Source organism: Telmatherina bonti (genome assembly GCF_933228915.1).
Source record: "Telmatherina bonti genome assembly, chromosome: 20".
NCBI classification, from domain to species: Eukaryota; Metazoa; Chordata; class Actinopteri; order Atheriniformes; family Telmatherinidae; genus Telmatherina; species Telmatherina bonti.
The window spans coordinates 18,922,546-18,938,574 of record NC_136618.1 but is presented as its reverse complement, the minus strand read 5'-3'; the positions used below and the strand labels follow the sequence as shown (position 1 = coordinate 18,938,574).

The 16,029-nt window shown below is 38.5% G+C and overlaps 3 protein-coding genes across 6 annotated transcripts in view; all 3 read left to right on the top strand.

The window, feature by feature from the left end:
• The window catches only part of kiaa1217 (KIAA1217 ortholog), a 52,668-nt gene extending 49,605 nt beyond the window's left edge, over window positions 1-3,063 (top strand). For 2 of the 4 annotated variants that reach the window (XM_079259824.1, XM_079259823.1), the window contains 2 exons: window positions 249-374; window positions 1,408-3,063. In XM_079259824.1, coding sequence (XP_079115950.1) covers window positions 249-374; window positions 1,408-1,938 — 657 coding nt within the window. In that variant the 3' untranslated portion in view covers window positions 1,939-3,063. The remainder of the gene's footprint in view (window positions 1-248; window positions 375-1,407) is intronic. The other 2 variants (XM_079259825.1, XM_079259826.1) reach the window with 2 other exon arrangements.
• Window positions 3,064-4,356: 1,293 nt separating this feature from the next.
• Window positions 4,357-5,278, top strand: LOC306770931 (uracil nucleotide/cysteinyl leukotriene receptor; the record flags this gene model as incomplete). Its single annotated transcript, XM_079259951.1, is given in 2 exon segments — window positions 4,357-4,682; window positions 4,684-5,278. Coding segments are annotated over 2 exon segments (921 nt in total).
• A 2,321-nt stretch (window positions 5,279-7,599) lies between these two features.
• nphp3 (nephronophthisis 3) lies at window positions 7,600-16,026 on the top strand. Its single transcript, XM_079260272.1, has 27 exons — window positions 7,600-7,926; window positions 8,000-8,125; window positions 8,211-8,346; window positions 8,441-8,593; window positions 8,831-8,964; window positions 9,168-9,328; window positions 9,441-9,597; window positions 10,260-10,334; window positions 10,439-10,609; window positions 10,700-10,803; window positions 11,095-11,209; window positions 11,299-11,442; window positions 11,567-11,664; window positions 11,804-11,906; window positions 12,017-12,099; window positions 12,660-12,798; window positions 12,929-13,093; window positions 13,196-13,290; window positions 13,376-13,498; window positions 13,576-13,765; window positions 13,849-14,090; window positions 14,256-14,331; window positions 14,422-14,549; window positions 14,715-14,955; window positions 15,057-15,182; window positions 15,342-15,457; window positions 15,583-16,026. The coding sequence occupies exons 1-27, from the start codon at window positions 7,603-7,605 to the stop codon at window positions 15,749-15,751; spliced, it is 3,894 nt and encodes a 1,297-aa protein (XP_079116398.1). The 5' UTR covers window positions 7,600-7,602; the 3' UTR covers window positions 15,752-16,026.
• Window positions 16,027-16,029: the final 3 nt, after the last annotated feature.

The window sequence follows — 16,029 nt, the reverse complement described above, 5'->3', positions numbered from 1 at the left end:
CATGATGCTCTGGTTTACTTCTTTATTCTCCACTGCATGTACTATGTATACTGACTTTGAGGTTTACACTTGGTGCATGACCTTTAACTGGTGGTGATTGTTGAGGTGTTAAATGAATTTTTTTTGTCTGTTTGTTTTCTATTTTAACTGTTTGCGCCTTGACTTTTTATACTTCCTATGTGGTGTGTTTTTTTTTTCTATCTTTTATTTTATTTCCTGTTTTGTTTTTCATTTGGATCCCTCTGCAGAACACCACTTCCCCTACTAGTCGGATGCCCATCCCTTTGTCTGTGAAGTCCAGGCAGTCACCGGGTACAACTGACAAAGCAGGAAAGCAACAAAAACTGCAGGACGCTCAGAGGCAGTTCCGACAGGTAGTTTTATTGTAGGGTCTGACCAGAGACTAGAAGAAACGAATGCATAGGAAATTGAAGGCATGAGGCATATAAAGAGGGCGGGGGGTGGAGTACCAAAACTGTGAGTTTTAAAGTTTTAAACTGGAAAAAAAATAAAGCCATCATGATGGCAACTGTGGATCTGTTAATGTTTCTCTCGAGTCTGCAATGACACAAAGGCATGTTTGACTCTTGACTGTTACCCCATAACATCACTGTACTGTATGCTTCTGCATGTCCACACTGCTCATGGTTTTCACTGTGTTGGTGGCTAAAAGAAAAAAAAAATGGAGAAAGGCAAAGGAAGTGGAATCCTATACTCTCATCATCTGAGTTGTCATCCCATCTCCAGTTCCCATCACAGTTGAGTTCCTAAACAGTGTTGCCAAGTCCTAAAATGCTTCTGGCAATGTTCAAAAACAGACATAACTGACTTTTCAGCTATGCTCCTCCCTTCTCACAACGCACCTCTGCTTAAACCCAACATTACTGCACAGCTTCCTTAACCCAACGGTGATGTATTTCTTTACCATCAGGACCTCGGCATAACCTGCTCATCTTGCGTTATCAGTTCAGTGGAATACAGGTCCACGTTTACCCTGTCTGCTGTCACTCTTCGACCCCCCCTAACCTTGTCCTCTATCTTGCCAGCTCTTGTATGCATCTTTGCCTTCTGAATTTTCTCTAACAGCCCCTCACGATGCCTCACAGTCCCTCTAACTCAGACATTTAGTTGAAATCCTGCCTGCCATTGCACTGTCTAACATTTGCAGTTCTTTCAGTTCAATTTGTCTCACCTTTGTAGTAAAAAGAAAGCAAGCAGAGCTTCTGTATATGTCAATTTTTATGTTTTTTAATTGTGTCTTAATCATGTTAATGTTTGTGTAGTCGTAGTCTTTGTCTATGTGAATAACTTGTAGATTCAGTTAACATTGTCTTGCCTTTTTTTTTTGTATTTTATCAATTTTCCTTTTTTTTGACAACCAGTATCTGTTTTGGCATCTGTTTGCAGGCTAACGGAAGTGCTAAAAGAGTGGGAGGGGATCATAAAACTACTTCTCCCACTATACCCATTTCTAAAATCCCTGCTTTTTACCCTAGCTCTACTAAAGGCAGCTCCCAGTCTGCACAAAACTCAGATGCTACTAATCCCATTAACCCGTCTTCTTCCTCTTCCTCCTCTGTTGCAAAGTCCTCCATCCTGTCCTTACACACTCCTCGTTCCGGTTCCCTGCCCTCCTCCCATATCCCCTCACTATCTAACGGTTCCCTCAAACTCCCCTCATCCTCACAGCACACAGGTAAAGCTCTCTCGTTCTCCTCGCAGACTCAGAACGGGCGAGTGCACTCCTCCTCCTCCTCCTCTTCATTCTCCTCCTCCTCCTCCTCCTCCCCCTCCCCTCTGTCGCCCACACCTTTGGGCCCAGGTGGAAAGAGCATCCGCACCATACACACCCCCAGCTTCACCAGCTACAGATCCCACAACGGCAGCAGCGGCAAATCCTGCATCCCAACAGCCACAGCAGCTAAGGACTCCACTTAGTCCCATTATCACCCCTCTGGCTTTACAGCACCGCAGGTAGACCTGATCAAGTTTCCTCTTTCATAGTTTCTTTGGGGTTTTTTTCCCTTTTCATTTGTGAACTTTAGTTTGTGTAATAAATGATGCACTCCCTCAATTCCCCTTTTATTTTACACTGGCGTTCACACCTTGCTACTTTAGTCTCATTTTTCAGCTCATTTTCAGATTTTTGTTTGGATTTTGATTCTCTCTTGAAGGTATATCAGATGTTCAAACAAATTATTTTGTAATGTAACGAAAAACTGTCTAGTCTCACCACTTTGTAATTAAAGTGGAAAGGCTATCGTTGTGTTGAAAGTATATTTTCTTGCTGTAGCTATGAATAGGGAAATAGTTTATGTAAATCATAAAATACCATGTAAAAAAAAAAAAAAATTATTTTTGAAAGAAGAGATTGAATAATGGTAGTATATTTAATCGTCTATATTTCTTATGTTGCCAGACATTCAACGCAGCCCTTGTAAATGCCTTTTTTTAATGTATACAAGATGTATACACACATTTTCAAGTTAAATCTGTCAGTAACCTTACTTTTCTAAGAGTACTTGTTTTTTTGTACTCTAATGGACTGCCAGTTTTTTTTCACAGACTTAAAACCGTGATCATGAGTAATACAGGTTTTCATTTTCTTGTGCCTATTTGCCAAAGTTGTAATTAGGATTCACTCCAAGCCTAACTCAGTCATGAACTTTAGGGGACTTATCATGCATTTTCTTGGTTTGATAGTTGAAGTGTTAACCGTTGTTTGTACTGATGTTCTTGGTTCGTTAAGTTAACATGTATTGTTGCTGTTTATGGAATCAATGCTAAAATTAAAGTGATCGATTTGTTCAGCTACATGTACATAAAGTAAATGCTTCTACTAAGAAAATAAGTAGTTTTGTTAACATACCAAAGTTTATTTGTATGCATGCCTTTTAAATACCTTAGGAGAGTGGTGTAAAAGATGAATTATGTTTGCACAGATAGATTTTGTAAATACTGGGTTTTCTCTTTGTTTTCTCTCCTTTTTTGTAAAGCTTTAAATCATGATATAAATGAGCAATGTGGTAAAGACAAAAGTGTGTTGGAGTAGGAAAAATAAAGACTTGCATGCTTGTACAACATTTGTGGTGTTTTTTTTGTTATCACTTTTTCTGGTTTCTTGTTGTGTGTGTGCATGTTCTGTGGGTGTGTGTGTATATACAAAAGTGAGTGTATATGTATATATATATATATATATATATATATATATATATATATATATATACACACACACAAGTTGGTATATATATATATACACACACACACACACACACAAAACTGAATTTGACCATGCAACACTACTGAAGTTCTCACTTCTGCTTTACTTCGCCTGTCTTTCGCTCACGTGAGTGTCTTCTACCGATGATGAAAAGATTCTAAACTTCTGTTCTGCTACATTTACAGGTAAGAATATGATTAATGTAGCTGAAAATATTCTTTGAAGAGTTTTATGACTGATGTTTTCTTCTTCACTCAATTCTTTACAATGACATTGCCAATCAGAAACACCAAATTGAGTAATGCTTTTGACATGGATGTCTGTTGCTGAATAATCTTGTATGCACGATCATTTACAGTAAGTAAAAGGTCACTTAAATTTTCATTTTAAAGCTAGTTACTAATTTTTGTAATATCAGAACATATTGTATTGGATAATATATTTTATACTTGATCACAATTATAGTCTTTTACAGTAATAAAAGGACATTTTATGTTATTTTGAGTCTTTTTAAAAAGGGATTGTTTACGTCATTCTTTGAATTTAATACATATATTTTCTGAAAGTAGCTTCTCTGTAATGACCTTCTCATCAAAATGTAAGACGAGTTCCTCTTTCCAACAAATTTCATTTACTTACTAGAAAAGCACTCGGAGAGCGCAAACTTCCCCCAAGGGCCAGTGACCCTATCGCACAATGTTAAAGAATCCTTTAAATAGCTCAAAAAGTTATGGATAGATTTTCATGAAATCTTCAGAAGCTGTTGGAAATGTGAAATGGGAAAACTGATTTAATTTTGGTGGCAACTCCTGAAAATTTGATGAAAATCAGTCTATAACGTTTTGAGTTATCTTGAACAGTAACAGATAAACGGCAGCTCAATCATAACCTCCTTGGTGGAGATAATAATGTTCTGTGTTATTTGTGGTTCAGATTTTTTTTTTCCCCCTCATTATCTTCTTTTCATTCTGTGTTGATGTATATGATAAAACTTTGTGACTTCAGAATGCCACAGAATTTCATATTTATCTTTGTTAAAATGTCTCACTTTAATATTGCTTTGCGTAGACGTGTGTACTAAACGACTACTTTATGCCATACCAGGTTGATCATCAGCAACAGTCATTACAATAGATATGAATATATCTGAGGAAGAGAACAGTGTCTCCAACAGTACATCTTTAGCTTTGTGGAATATTTCCCTTTCCTCATTCTACATCCTGGTTTTCATCATCGCCGTGCCTGGGAATGTCTTGGCCTTGTGGGCATTCTGTCACCAGAACAGCACATCACCCTCTAAGGTTTTCCTGAGGAATTTATCCATTGCTGACATCTTTTATGTTCTTATCCTACCCATGCGTATAGTTTATCACCTCTCTGACAGCCACTGGCCATTGGGACATGTTCTCTGTCAACTGTCAGGCTTCCTGTTCTACTTAAACATGTACTGCAGCCTCTATCTGTTTCATCAGTGTGGACAGAATGCTGGCGGTGGTTTTACCCTTAAGATCACAGTCAGTTAGGAAGCCTTTGTATGCAAATGTGGCTGTCGGCATACTTTGGACTACAGTTATTGTAAGCATGAGTCCAACACTTTTCTCAAACAAGGATGTCACCAACTCATCCAGCACCTGCAACAAGCTGTACCTAGAAAAGACATCATCTACAGCTTTGATTTCCACTGTTGTGGCTTTTTTTATCCCCTTCACCACCATAGTTGTGTCCTACATACTTATTCTGTTGAAAGTGAGGAAACTCAAGCAAAAGGAAGAGCGTCCAGTGAAAGATAAAGCTATAAAAATGATCATACTCATTGTAATGAACTTCCTATTAGCATTTGTGCCATATCATGTGAGCAGGGTAATCTATATTCACACTCACAGTCATGGTAATGTTACTGCTGCAAGATGGAAGTTACTGAGCGGAGTCAATCAGATCACATCTGCACTAACTTGCATTAGTGGAGCCCTAGATCCTGTGATGTATTTCTTCTTAAACAGTGCATACAGGGATGCATTTCTACAGCTGTTCTGTAAACATAAGGAACGTGATCTGTAAGCAAAATGTAAATATTTTTTAGAAAAATTGACTAATTGTTTGCTATGGTTGAATTTAATCTGCATTAAGTGAGACTTTTGTGTCGGGAAACAAAATGGATCAAAGGTTGTATTATCATCTGAAATGTCTTGAAAGGATTAAAGAGGATGTGTGAAACGTAGCTGATGATGTAAATTTAGATCATAAATTTCCAAAGAACTGAAACTTTTGTGTTCTGCAAACCATTTTAACTTGCATGCAACTCTTCTGAAACTTGCTAGTACATTTTATTAATGGAAAAATGAATTGGAACTTGACTTTCACCTGTGCAACCATCATTTCTCTAGTGGGAAAACTACAAGTAAAAGATTTTTCTTTTTTGTTTTTACTGAAAGACATTGCCGAGTTCAACAATTGTCTTAATATTACCATTGTTTTCTTTTATCATAAGTTTTCTAAAGTGACATGTTTATATATTTGAATTATGTATTAGATTCTTCTCACCTCTATTAAAGAATATTATAGCAATAAAAAGTTTATATTACTGTTTCATTTTTGAGGTTCTGCTGGTTTAATGTGCATAGACATTTATTCAGCATCTCTTTGGCACTGGCTCATTCTTTGTCGGAGATTTGCCAGGTTCTGTGCAAATGCTTTGTTGATGTGGACAAAGAAGAAAAATTTTAACTAAACAAAATATTGCAAGCAGAATAGCAGTTGTGTATATGAAAGAATAATTCTGTAACTTGGCTTAATATGAACATTTTAAGAATTGAAACATCCGTTTTGATGACTTTCATTTTTATTTCAAGTTGACATAATACTCAAGCTGCTAAAAAAAAAAAAAATCTAGACCCAGTAAGGATATTAAAAACACATAATAGCACAGATAGATTAGCAGTAAGTGGTGAAGATATGTGAGTTAAATGTAAGCTTTTTATGAAAATGGGATTTTAGATTAAAATTGGTTTGAAGGTGTGACCCAAGCAGAGAGCTTGTTCCACAGGAGAGGAGCCTGTAAAATAAAAGGTTCTACCACACATTCAAGTCTTCCACATTCTTTGATGTATGAAGAAGATTTTTTTTCCCCACTAAACATCAAATATGTACAATTTGAATGTCTCGGACAAAGTTATTTTAGATGCAAAACAAATATATTAACCAATCTGCTTTCACTACATAACTTCCTCAGGAACTATGATAACATCGACACAATTTGCACACCCGTAAAAGGTTATTCATTTGAGACATGGTATCTTGAATCTTTTCCACAAGTCTAAAATAAAATCTCACTGTTCTTGTTAAATACAAGTTTACACCATACTGCCTGTCTTTGCTTTGGATTTGGAAATATTGTAGCGGTAAGTTAGTTATTGTAAACAAAAGAAAATACCTATACATATGTGGCACACATATGCATATAGAAAGGAAATGAAAAACTATAATCTCAGCAATATTACAATATCAAATCATAACATTAAGAAGTTTAAAAAATAATTGGGAAGAAGTATACAATTTTTTTTTTTAATTCTTCCCTTTCTTCTTGTCCTGGATCATATATCTTATGTTCTGCAGAATGCTATCCATATATAGAGAGAGAGAGAGAGAGAGCGCTCGCGCGAGAGAATTGAAATATATATATATATATATATATATATATATATATATATATATATATATATATATATATATATATATATATATATATATATATAAAAACACAAAAGTTATTAAAGAAAGGTTAAAGAGTTTAACAAAAAACCCTTTTTGGTCCACATAACTTAAATAAAAGTCGAATTCGACCCAGTTTGACTTATTCGGGCATCCGTACCATCGAGTTGTTACCAAGGCAGCCAAGAAGAAGCTGTGAAGGGAACGGACCTTATGTTTGTTTGTCTAAACTTTGTCTTATATGTTTTTGACTAAACTTAAACTTTATGTGGTATTATGTCGATGCAGAAATATGTACGGCATTTACCGGAACATATTCGTGGTGTTTATGCCGTTGAATCACCGGAATGTAGTGAACAGCCACGAAAAAGCGTAGCATTAGGTTAGCTAACCAAAATAAAGTTTTTATGGTTATTTATCCGTAAGGACGACTGAAAACGTCTAATTTGTGTTGTTTGACGTGTTTTGTTACAGTTATGTCAACTTTTGCGTAAAGCGAACTAGCTTAGTGGTTGTTAATGTACAGTTTGATCTTGTAATTCGTTATAAAGAAACAGAAAAATCAGTCATAGCCATCTATACTGGGGTAGAATAACGCTTTTTCATTTTTTGCTTGTTACAAAGCAGTGGATCTCAGAAAATGCTTTGTATATAAGAAGAATTAGGCCGCCGTCATGGGCACGGCATCTTCTTTGGTCAGCCCAGGAGAGGTGATTGAGGATGGATATGGTGGCGAAGGAGGGGAGGCATGTGAGATACCTGTCGAGGTCAAACCCAAAGCCCGACTCTTGCGTAGCTCTTTCCGCCGAGGACCTCGGGTGATTGGGGCCAGTTTCAAATCCACAGGATCCGTGGATCTAGAATATGCTGCAGAGTATGAAAAACTCCGTAAAGAATATGAAATCTTCCGTGTCAGCAAGAATAATGAAATTTCATCCATGCAAAAGAAGGAGGCCAAGTTGGATGAGGAGAACAAGAGACTGAGAGCCGAGCTACAGGTAAAAGTTAACTTGTTACAACTGAGATATGAGAGGCTTTTGGGAGGCTTAACAGTTGATTGTGATCAAACAGGCTTTGCAGAAGACCTACCAGAAGATTCTGCGAGAAAAAGAAAGTGCTCTTGAGGCCAAATACCAAGCTATGGAGAGGGCTGCCACCTTTGAGCATGATAGGGACAAAGTGAAACGACAGTTCAAGGTAAACTGCATGACATGCTTTACAGTGCAACATTACTGGCATGCTCATGATGGCAGTCTCATCCTGCTTTCTAAATTAAATTTAGATTTTCCGGGAGACAAAAGAGAAGGAGATACAGGATCTTCTTCGAGCTAAGAGGGACTTGGAGGCCAAACTGCAACAGTTGCAGGTTTATGATCCCAATGACCCTGACTCAGATGACAACCAAACAACTGTGACTGGTAAGACACAGATGTTATTTAGTTAATTTCTTTAGACTTTGTATGTTCAATTTTTTTGTTGAGAACCACAGGGTTTGTTTTGTGTTTTCTGCAGCTGCAGGCACACAGTGCGAGTACTGGAGTGGAGGAGTACTGGGAAGTGAGCCCTCTATGGGTAGTATGATGCAGTTGCAACAGACTTTCAGAGGGCCAGAGTTGGCACACAGTTTGATAGATGTCGAGGGTCCTTTTGCAAATGTGAGCAGAGGTAAGTAACTTTTTCAAAGACGGTGTGTTGAGTGGAAAGGGAACTACATGAACTACATTTCCTTATAGAGAGGGAAGAGATTATTCATGTAAAATGTTCTCAGTGAACACAACCATGAAAAAAATGTTTTGTATTAATTTAAAAGGCCCTCTGCAATACATACTTTTTAAAGTGAAATTTTTTTTCTCTAAATCTGATTTACATGATTTTACTCTCACATCTGTCTGTATTTGTCAGATGACTGGGATGCTGCAGTAGCCAGTCTTCTTCAGGTTTCACCTCATGTACCACAGGCCTTATGGAGCAACACCGTACGCTGCTACCTAATTTCTACCCAGGACACCAAAGCAGAGTTGGATATCTTCATTAAGGTGCTGACCTTATCTGTATTCATGGGACATTGCACTATTAATCGGTTTTTCAAATTTTTTTGGGGAGTTTCTGGACATGACTTGAAGTGATACAAAAAAAGCTTAGTTTTTTATTTGATGACATCACTCTTCTCAAATAGTTCTTGCCTGGTTGATTTTCATCCAATTTAAAACTGGAAAACTTTTGCCTGTTTTATTGACAGAAACACTCTTTAGTGTTACGGCAAATGTGTGAGGATCTTGGCCATTTCTACCTGAATGTCTTCTTCCCAGAGGAGAGCGCTGCTTCATGCACCATCGAGCGCAAGCTGGAGATCGAAAGGAGTTCTGTGTGTGTGCTTCTTCTCAAATCCACTGTCACAAGGTACACTAAGTTCTGCAACTAACTGGGGGATTCTCATGTAATGATAATCATGTTACTTCTATTTCTTATTAATGCAAAAAATCTTGTATTGATTCAAAATGCATTTGTGCAGCTCTGTTTTAGAGGACTGTGAGGAGGCTTTTGTGAAGAATCCAGATGGCCATCCACTGGTGCTTTACCTCAGAACCGAAGAAGATCACAGCCTGACAGCACCCATTAGGCAGCTTTTAGAAAGGGTCAATGCTGCAGACAAGGCTGCCAAAATAAAGGTATGTGTCCTATGTAATTCAAAATAGGATTAAAAAAAGAAGACAATGTCTTGCAAAGACCAGCTGAGCTGCAGAAATGACATCCAGTCTCTGTTATTAGGCAGAGCTTGCCTGCCTCATTTATCACAAAAAAGTAAATATGTCATTTTATGAAAGCAAATTAAGGTATTTTCTATCAATCCATGTCATTTGGTCTCTTTTGAAGACATGAGCTTGTATACCAAGAGGACAATGATGGGAGCTTAGCTCTCATCTCTCAATTCTACAACTGATGATCTGATGCCTTTTTCTGGTCACTTTAGATGTCAGTTCTGTATTCTTCATATACATTTTCTCATATTTATACTGGCAAAGTGTCTCATGCTCAATAAACACTTAAATTTTTACTTTGAAAACATTTTATACGTGTGTCAAAACACTTTTATGCTCTTTTTACAATGCATTACAAATTTTAAACAATGGTGTTTAACATCCATAGAAGTTTAACAAAGAATCTGCACTTGTTTTCTGCTTTGTGCCTCTTTGGGCTCAGAGTTTCTCACAGTTTTACACGATACATATCCAGCACCCAAACAGAAAACTGTGGACAAAACAGAGGTGTGTGTTTCCTTGTTGCTACTTATCACACTGTACTTATGCGTACATTACTGGACATTTTCCAGGTGGTGGATCATAGTGGTTCTGCAGAAGAGGGGGCTAAGCTGATTAGTAGTCAGCTAGAGAAAGTCATTAAGCAGGTATATTCCATCATTGAATAACACTTGTCTTTTCATCAGTGCTAATCATATCATAAATCAATCATAAATGTTAGGAGATTCTCACAGGTATTCTCATGATTTAGGAGTTGCTGGGTGTTGAAGGAGCAGATGTAGACTCCAAGGACCCTGTTATAGAAGAAGGACATGAGGAAGACTCAGGAGATGTGCTGTGGGACTTGCATGATGAGCAGGAGCAGATTGAGTCTTATCAACATGCTTGTGGCAGCACCACCTCCCACTTAGGCCTCCAAAAGGTACGACACATCTTCTCTTTTTAAATCTGCTCCACAAATCCAGTATTTTTGTCTTTATATGTTTCACCAAGTCTTTAATGTTCTTCTTAGTATATAGATAGACTGAATGACATGATAGCTGCCCCACCACCCACACCACCTCTGCTGGTATCTGGTGGTCCAGGCTCAGGAAAATCTCTCTTGTTAGCCAAATGGTAAGAGCTTGTTTCTTTAGTAGGCTATAACATCGCTCAACACTGGTGGACTCCTCTTAATGGAAACCATTGAATAGACCTTTCAATTAAAAAAACTTTAAAAAATTTTATAAATATTTTTTCAAATTTGCTGTAAAACTTTCTCTCACTTTCACTGGTTGCATTTCAGATTTTCATAACTTTACATCTACTTTATTAGTTATGTTTACAGTGTGATGATTCAATATGGAAAAACATGTTTTGTTTTGCGTGTTTTTTCTGTTTTGCCAAATGCCATTTTATTCTCTTTAGGATTGAGTTGCAACAGAAGCAATCCCCCAATACTTTGTTTCTCTATCACTTTGTTGGCCACCCATTTTCCACAAGCTCAGAGCCAGTTCTCATTATCAAACGCCTCACAGTCAAAGTAAGGAGCCCTTGTTATTGACTGACTTCTCAAATAAAAAACACCCACATTTAACTAATACTGGAGCCTGTTTCTCTCTGGTCACCTAGCTACTGCAGCACTTCTGGTCCATTTCTGGCTTGTCAATGGAGCCTAGTAAGATCTTGGAGGAGTTTCCTCGCTGGCTTGAGAGATTATCGGCACGCCATCAAGGAAACATCATCATTATCATTGACTCAATTGACCAAATACAGGTGGATCCCGCCCCTAAACTGAACCAAACTACTTTCAATTTTCTTAGATTTATTTTACCATAAGTATATTTTTCTTTTTTGCTTTAATATTTATTATTCCTCTGATTTTTGTCTCATGTTTCAGCAAGCAGAAAGACACATGAAGTGGCTGATTGACCCTCTCCCGGTTAATGTCAGAGTGGTGGTGTCGGTCAACGTAGAGACATGCCCTCAAGCGTGGAGGTAATTCATGTCACTTGAACTGAATCAAAAGACTTGTGAGATTTCAGTTTGCTTTTAATTCATTTTCAGTGTATGCTTGTGTGTTTTACCCGTAGTCTATGGTATTACCATATGTAATTTAGTGACTGCTTGTGTCAAGGTTGTGGCCCACACTCCACTTGGACCCACTTAGTCCCAGAGAAGTCAGGAGCGTTGTCAGTGCAGAATGCCAGGAAATGGACCTCAAACTTACCAAGGACCAGGTTTGTTTTTTTCCCCCATCAGCCCTTCCATGAGAGAAAAGTGTGTAAAAACATTAAGAGTTTGTGTTTTGGGAGAGTTCCACACTTAAAATGTTGTCATTTTGTCTAAGGAGAAGAAACTGGAACGACACTGTCGCTCTGCATCGACCTGCAATGCATTATACGTCACACTGCTGGCAAAGATGATAACCAGGTCCCTGATTTTTCTCTTCTTTGATTCTTTAGTATTATTTTTATTTATTTATTTATTGCCTTGAAAGTAGCTAGTTTCTGATAGAATTTGCTCCTATTTGCATCAGAGGCTGAAATGGACATATTTCAGTGATTGTTGGCAGTTCTTTCTAGGCTCTCTAAAAACCCTCAGGGCTAAAGAGTGTTTCGAAAGAATACTTATTATTGACTGCCTTTTTCTACAGCATGTCTAGTATTTTAATGTGTTCATCGGTTTCAGAGCCAGAAAGTATTTTATTCAAACCTTTTTGTACCTTCTGAATATGCTTGTGTATTTGTTGATGTGCTTTAAAGCTGCACGGTAGTGTGACTTTTCACAACTAGGTATTGCAAGTAAATGTATATAGTTGTGTGTTTTTTGTGACTTGGAGTAAAAATCACAGAAGCAGAAATACGGTAATGATTTTACAATAGTTGAAATTGTAGTTTGTTTAGTCTTTCATGAGTTACCCCTTAATATTGGATATCTTCTGTTGTTCAAATTCTAAGTTTTATTATTAATTTGTTTACTTTTCTTTGTAGTGGTAGATCTTGTTGGTCACTGGAGAAGAGCTTGGAGCAGTATTTGCAGTGTCAAGATACCATGTCTCTTTATCGCCTGGCTCTCAAGATCATGCTGAGCTCCCTGAGCACAGACAGAGAGCAACACATAATGAGAGAGGTGACCTAGTAACAAACTTATCATTACTTGTATTAGTTGAAAATATGTCTCATCTTAAGGACTTTTTCCCTGATATGAATCCTTGTAATGTTCAGCAGAAGAAAATATGATTGTGCTTGTCTCTACCTAGATGCTGTGCCTTGTGTTTGCGAGCCATAATGGAGTGAGTGAATCAGAGGTTTTAGATCTTTTCCCAGAGCTCGAGCTGCCCTTGCTTTCCTCTCTGCTCTATCGCCTGAACAAACTCTGCATTGTAACCCTCCGTTGTGGACTCATCAGGTTTCAGCACCTACAGGTAGTTCTGCTCCTTGGCTCGGCATATTACAGAGGCCTGAGTGAAATAAGGATTTTATTTCTATGCAGTTCTGACAGTTTTATTATGTGGGTTTCTTGTCAGGCCTGGGAAGCTGTAAAAGTGGAGTTCCTGGTTGGAGGAAGCAGCTCCACGACTTATAGAGAGAAGCTGATCCATTTCTTTAACAAGCAGCTCAGGTGCTGCAAACTATCCGTCTTCTCAAACAATTACAACACAAGTAACATCCATCTGTGGATCATGTCATTATCTGTGTGTTTTCAGCCAGGACCGCGTGACATGGCGTGTAGCAGATGAGCTTCCCTGGTTACTCCAACAGCAGGAGGACAGAACTAAACTACAGCTCAGCCTTTTGAACCTGTTTGTCTCTCAAAACCTCTACAAGAGGTACATGTTTACTTTGACCGGAAGGAATTACATACGGCAACATGCTTATTAAGAAATTACCTTTGCTTTATTTCCAGGGGCCATTTCTCTGAGCTGTTGGCCTATTGGCAGTATGTGGGCAAAGACAAAAGCTCCATGGCGACCGAGTACTTTGACTCTCTGAAACGCTATGAGAAAAGTTGCGAGAGTGAAGACAGCATGACTAAACTTGCAAACCTGTATGAGACTTTGGGACGTTTTCTTAAAGACCTGGGCCTCCCTAGTCAGGTAGAGTACATGATTTTTCTTTCTTTGAAGTTTCATTATCAAAAGTTGCTGGTATGATTTAATTCTATGTAAATTTCTTTTAGGCCGTAGCTCCGTTACAAAGATCTCTTGAGATTAGAGAGACCGCCCTGGACCCAGATCATCCCAGCGTAGCTCGATCTCTGCACCAGCTGGCTGGAGTTTATGTTCAGTGGAAGAAATATGGTAATGCTGAACAGCTGTACAAGCAAGCGCTCGAGATAAGTGAGAATGCCTTCGGGGCTGAGCACGCCAGCGTGGCACGAGAGCTGGAGTCACTCACCATGCTTTATCAAAAGCAAAACAAGTAAAAAAAAAGACTTTATTGCCTTTCATGTCATTTAATGTTATTTACATATATTATAGTTTGGAAAGTATTTTACTTGTAATGATCTTAACAGAATATCTTAAATTAAAAAAAAAAAAAACTCTGCTGGAGCAGGATTAAGTTTAACTGGTTTAATTTTATCAGGTATGAACAAGCAGAGAAACTCAGAAAGCGGTCAGTGAAAATACGTCAGAAAACTGCCCGCCAGAAAGGTCATATGGTGAGCAGATTTGCAGACACAACTGCAAGTTATGTCATACTCGTTTAGTGAGACATGCTGCCCATGCCTTTTGTCCATTCCTTCTTTCAGTATGGCTTCACTTTGCTCCGGCGAAGAGCCCTCCAGCTAGAAGAACTGACCCTTGAAAAAGACTCTGCAGACTGTGCCAAAACTCTCAATGAACTTGGTGTCCTTTACTACCTTCAAAACAACTTGGAGTAAGTCTCTCAGCAATTTGCCGCATTCTGTGTAATATGAATTTACAGCTTTGTTTTTTGAGCCTCCCTAGTCAGGAAGGCCTAAAGTAGGCTAAAAGGCCTACTTTTTACTCCCTTCATCTTACTTTTGAGTATAAGAATCTGTATTATTTTTGCCATCACCAGTGCTGCCAAAATGTTCTTGACCCGTTCTCTGGAAATGCGTCAACGAGTCCTCGGCCCCGATCACTCAGACTGCGCTCAATCCCTCAACAACCTGGCTGCACTGCACATCGAAAGACGGGAGTACGAGACTGCAGAAGAAATGTACGAGAGGGCGCTTGACATCCGCAAGAAAGCTTTGTCACCAGACCACCCCTCTCTGGCATACACACTGAAACACTTGGCTATGCTCTATAAACGCAGAGTGAGGGCCCGTTGAGTCTGAAAAGTTTATCCTCTCTCTGCTGATAACCTCATCTGGTGTTGGTCTTTAGCAATTCCTTTCATTTGATGTGTGTCGCACAGGGAAAGCTGGAGAAGGCGGTTCCACTTTATGAGTTATCTCTGGAGATCAGGGAAAAAAGTTTTGGACCCAAACACCCCAGTGTGGCAACAGCACTTGTCAACCTCGCAGTAATCTACTGCCAGCTGGTGAGACTGCTTTCATCATGCCTCTCCAGATGTATTTCTGAAATATTTTTAAAACTCTATATAATTAGCTATTTTTTAAATTTGTTGTGTCTAAAAGGTTGAAAACTCTTAGGGACTTATTTTATGATGCAGGTCATAACAAAGTGATTGTTTTGACAGAAGAAGCACAGTGATGCCTTACCCCTTTATGAACGGGCCCTGAAAGTGTATGAGGATAGTTTGGGACGCTCACATCCACGGGTTGGAGAGACCCTGAAGAACCTGGCTGTTCTCAGGTAAAGTTGTCTTGAAATCCACTGAAAAAACTAATAAACTTTCAGTGAAAAAACACTGAAAGAACTGTAGCAGGAAATATTGGGTGGTTTATCATGTTGATTTTTATTCTTTTCTTTTGATCTAGCTATGAGGAAGGTGACTTTGAAAGGGCAGCAGAGCTTTACAAACGTGCAATGGAGATTAAAGAGGCAGAGCCATCATTAGTGTGTGGTAATGCCCCATCTCGCCATTCTTCTAGTGGCGACACATTCAGTCTGAGGGGGCCTGCTCCCCTACCACTTCCCCCAAGGTGACTCTGTTAGCCATTATTGCCAATAATCACTAAAAGCTGTTCTTTCAATCTATTTACCATGGAGTAGCATACAAGTAAATTCCAATATTTTATGAAGCAAGGGAATCATCCTTGGTCAGCATCACAATGTGATTATTGTTATAGAAATTACTGTGAAGCAAAAACACTTGGGAGCAGATGGGAAATGTTACGATAGGATGATTAAATAATCAGTCTTTTCGAGGAGGCTTGGCTGAGAGGAATCTAGAAAAACCCAGAAAAACCGCACGTCGAGTTTCT

Coding starts and splice junctions, on each gene's coding strand:
- nphp3 (XM_079260272.1), top strand. CDS start 7,603: ATGGGCACGGCATCTTCTTTGGTCAGCCCAGGAGAGGTGATTGAGGAT. Junction 9,329..9,440: donor CTCAAATCCACTGTCACAAG/GTACACTAAGTT, acceptor GCATTTGTGCAG/CTCTGTTTTAGAGGACTGTG. Junction 11,443..11,566: donor ACTCAATTGACCAAATACAG/GTGGATCCCGCC, acceptor CTCATGTTTCAG/CAAGCAGAAAGACACATGAA.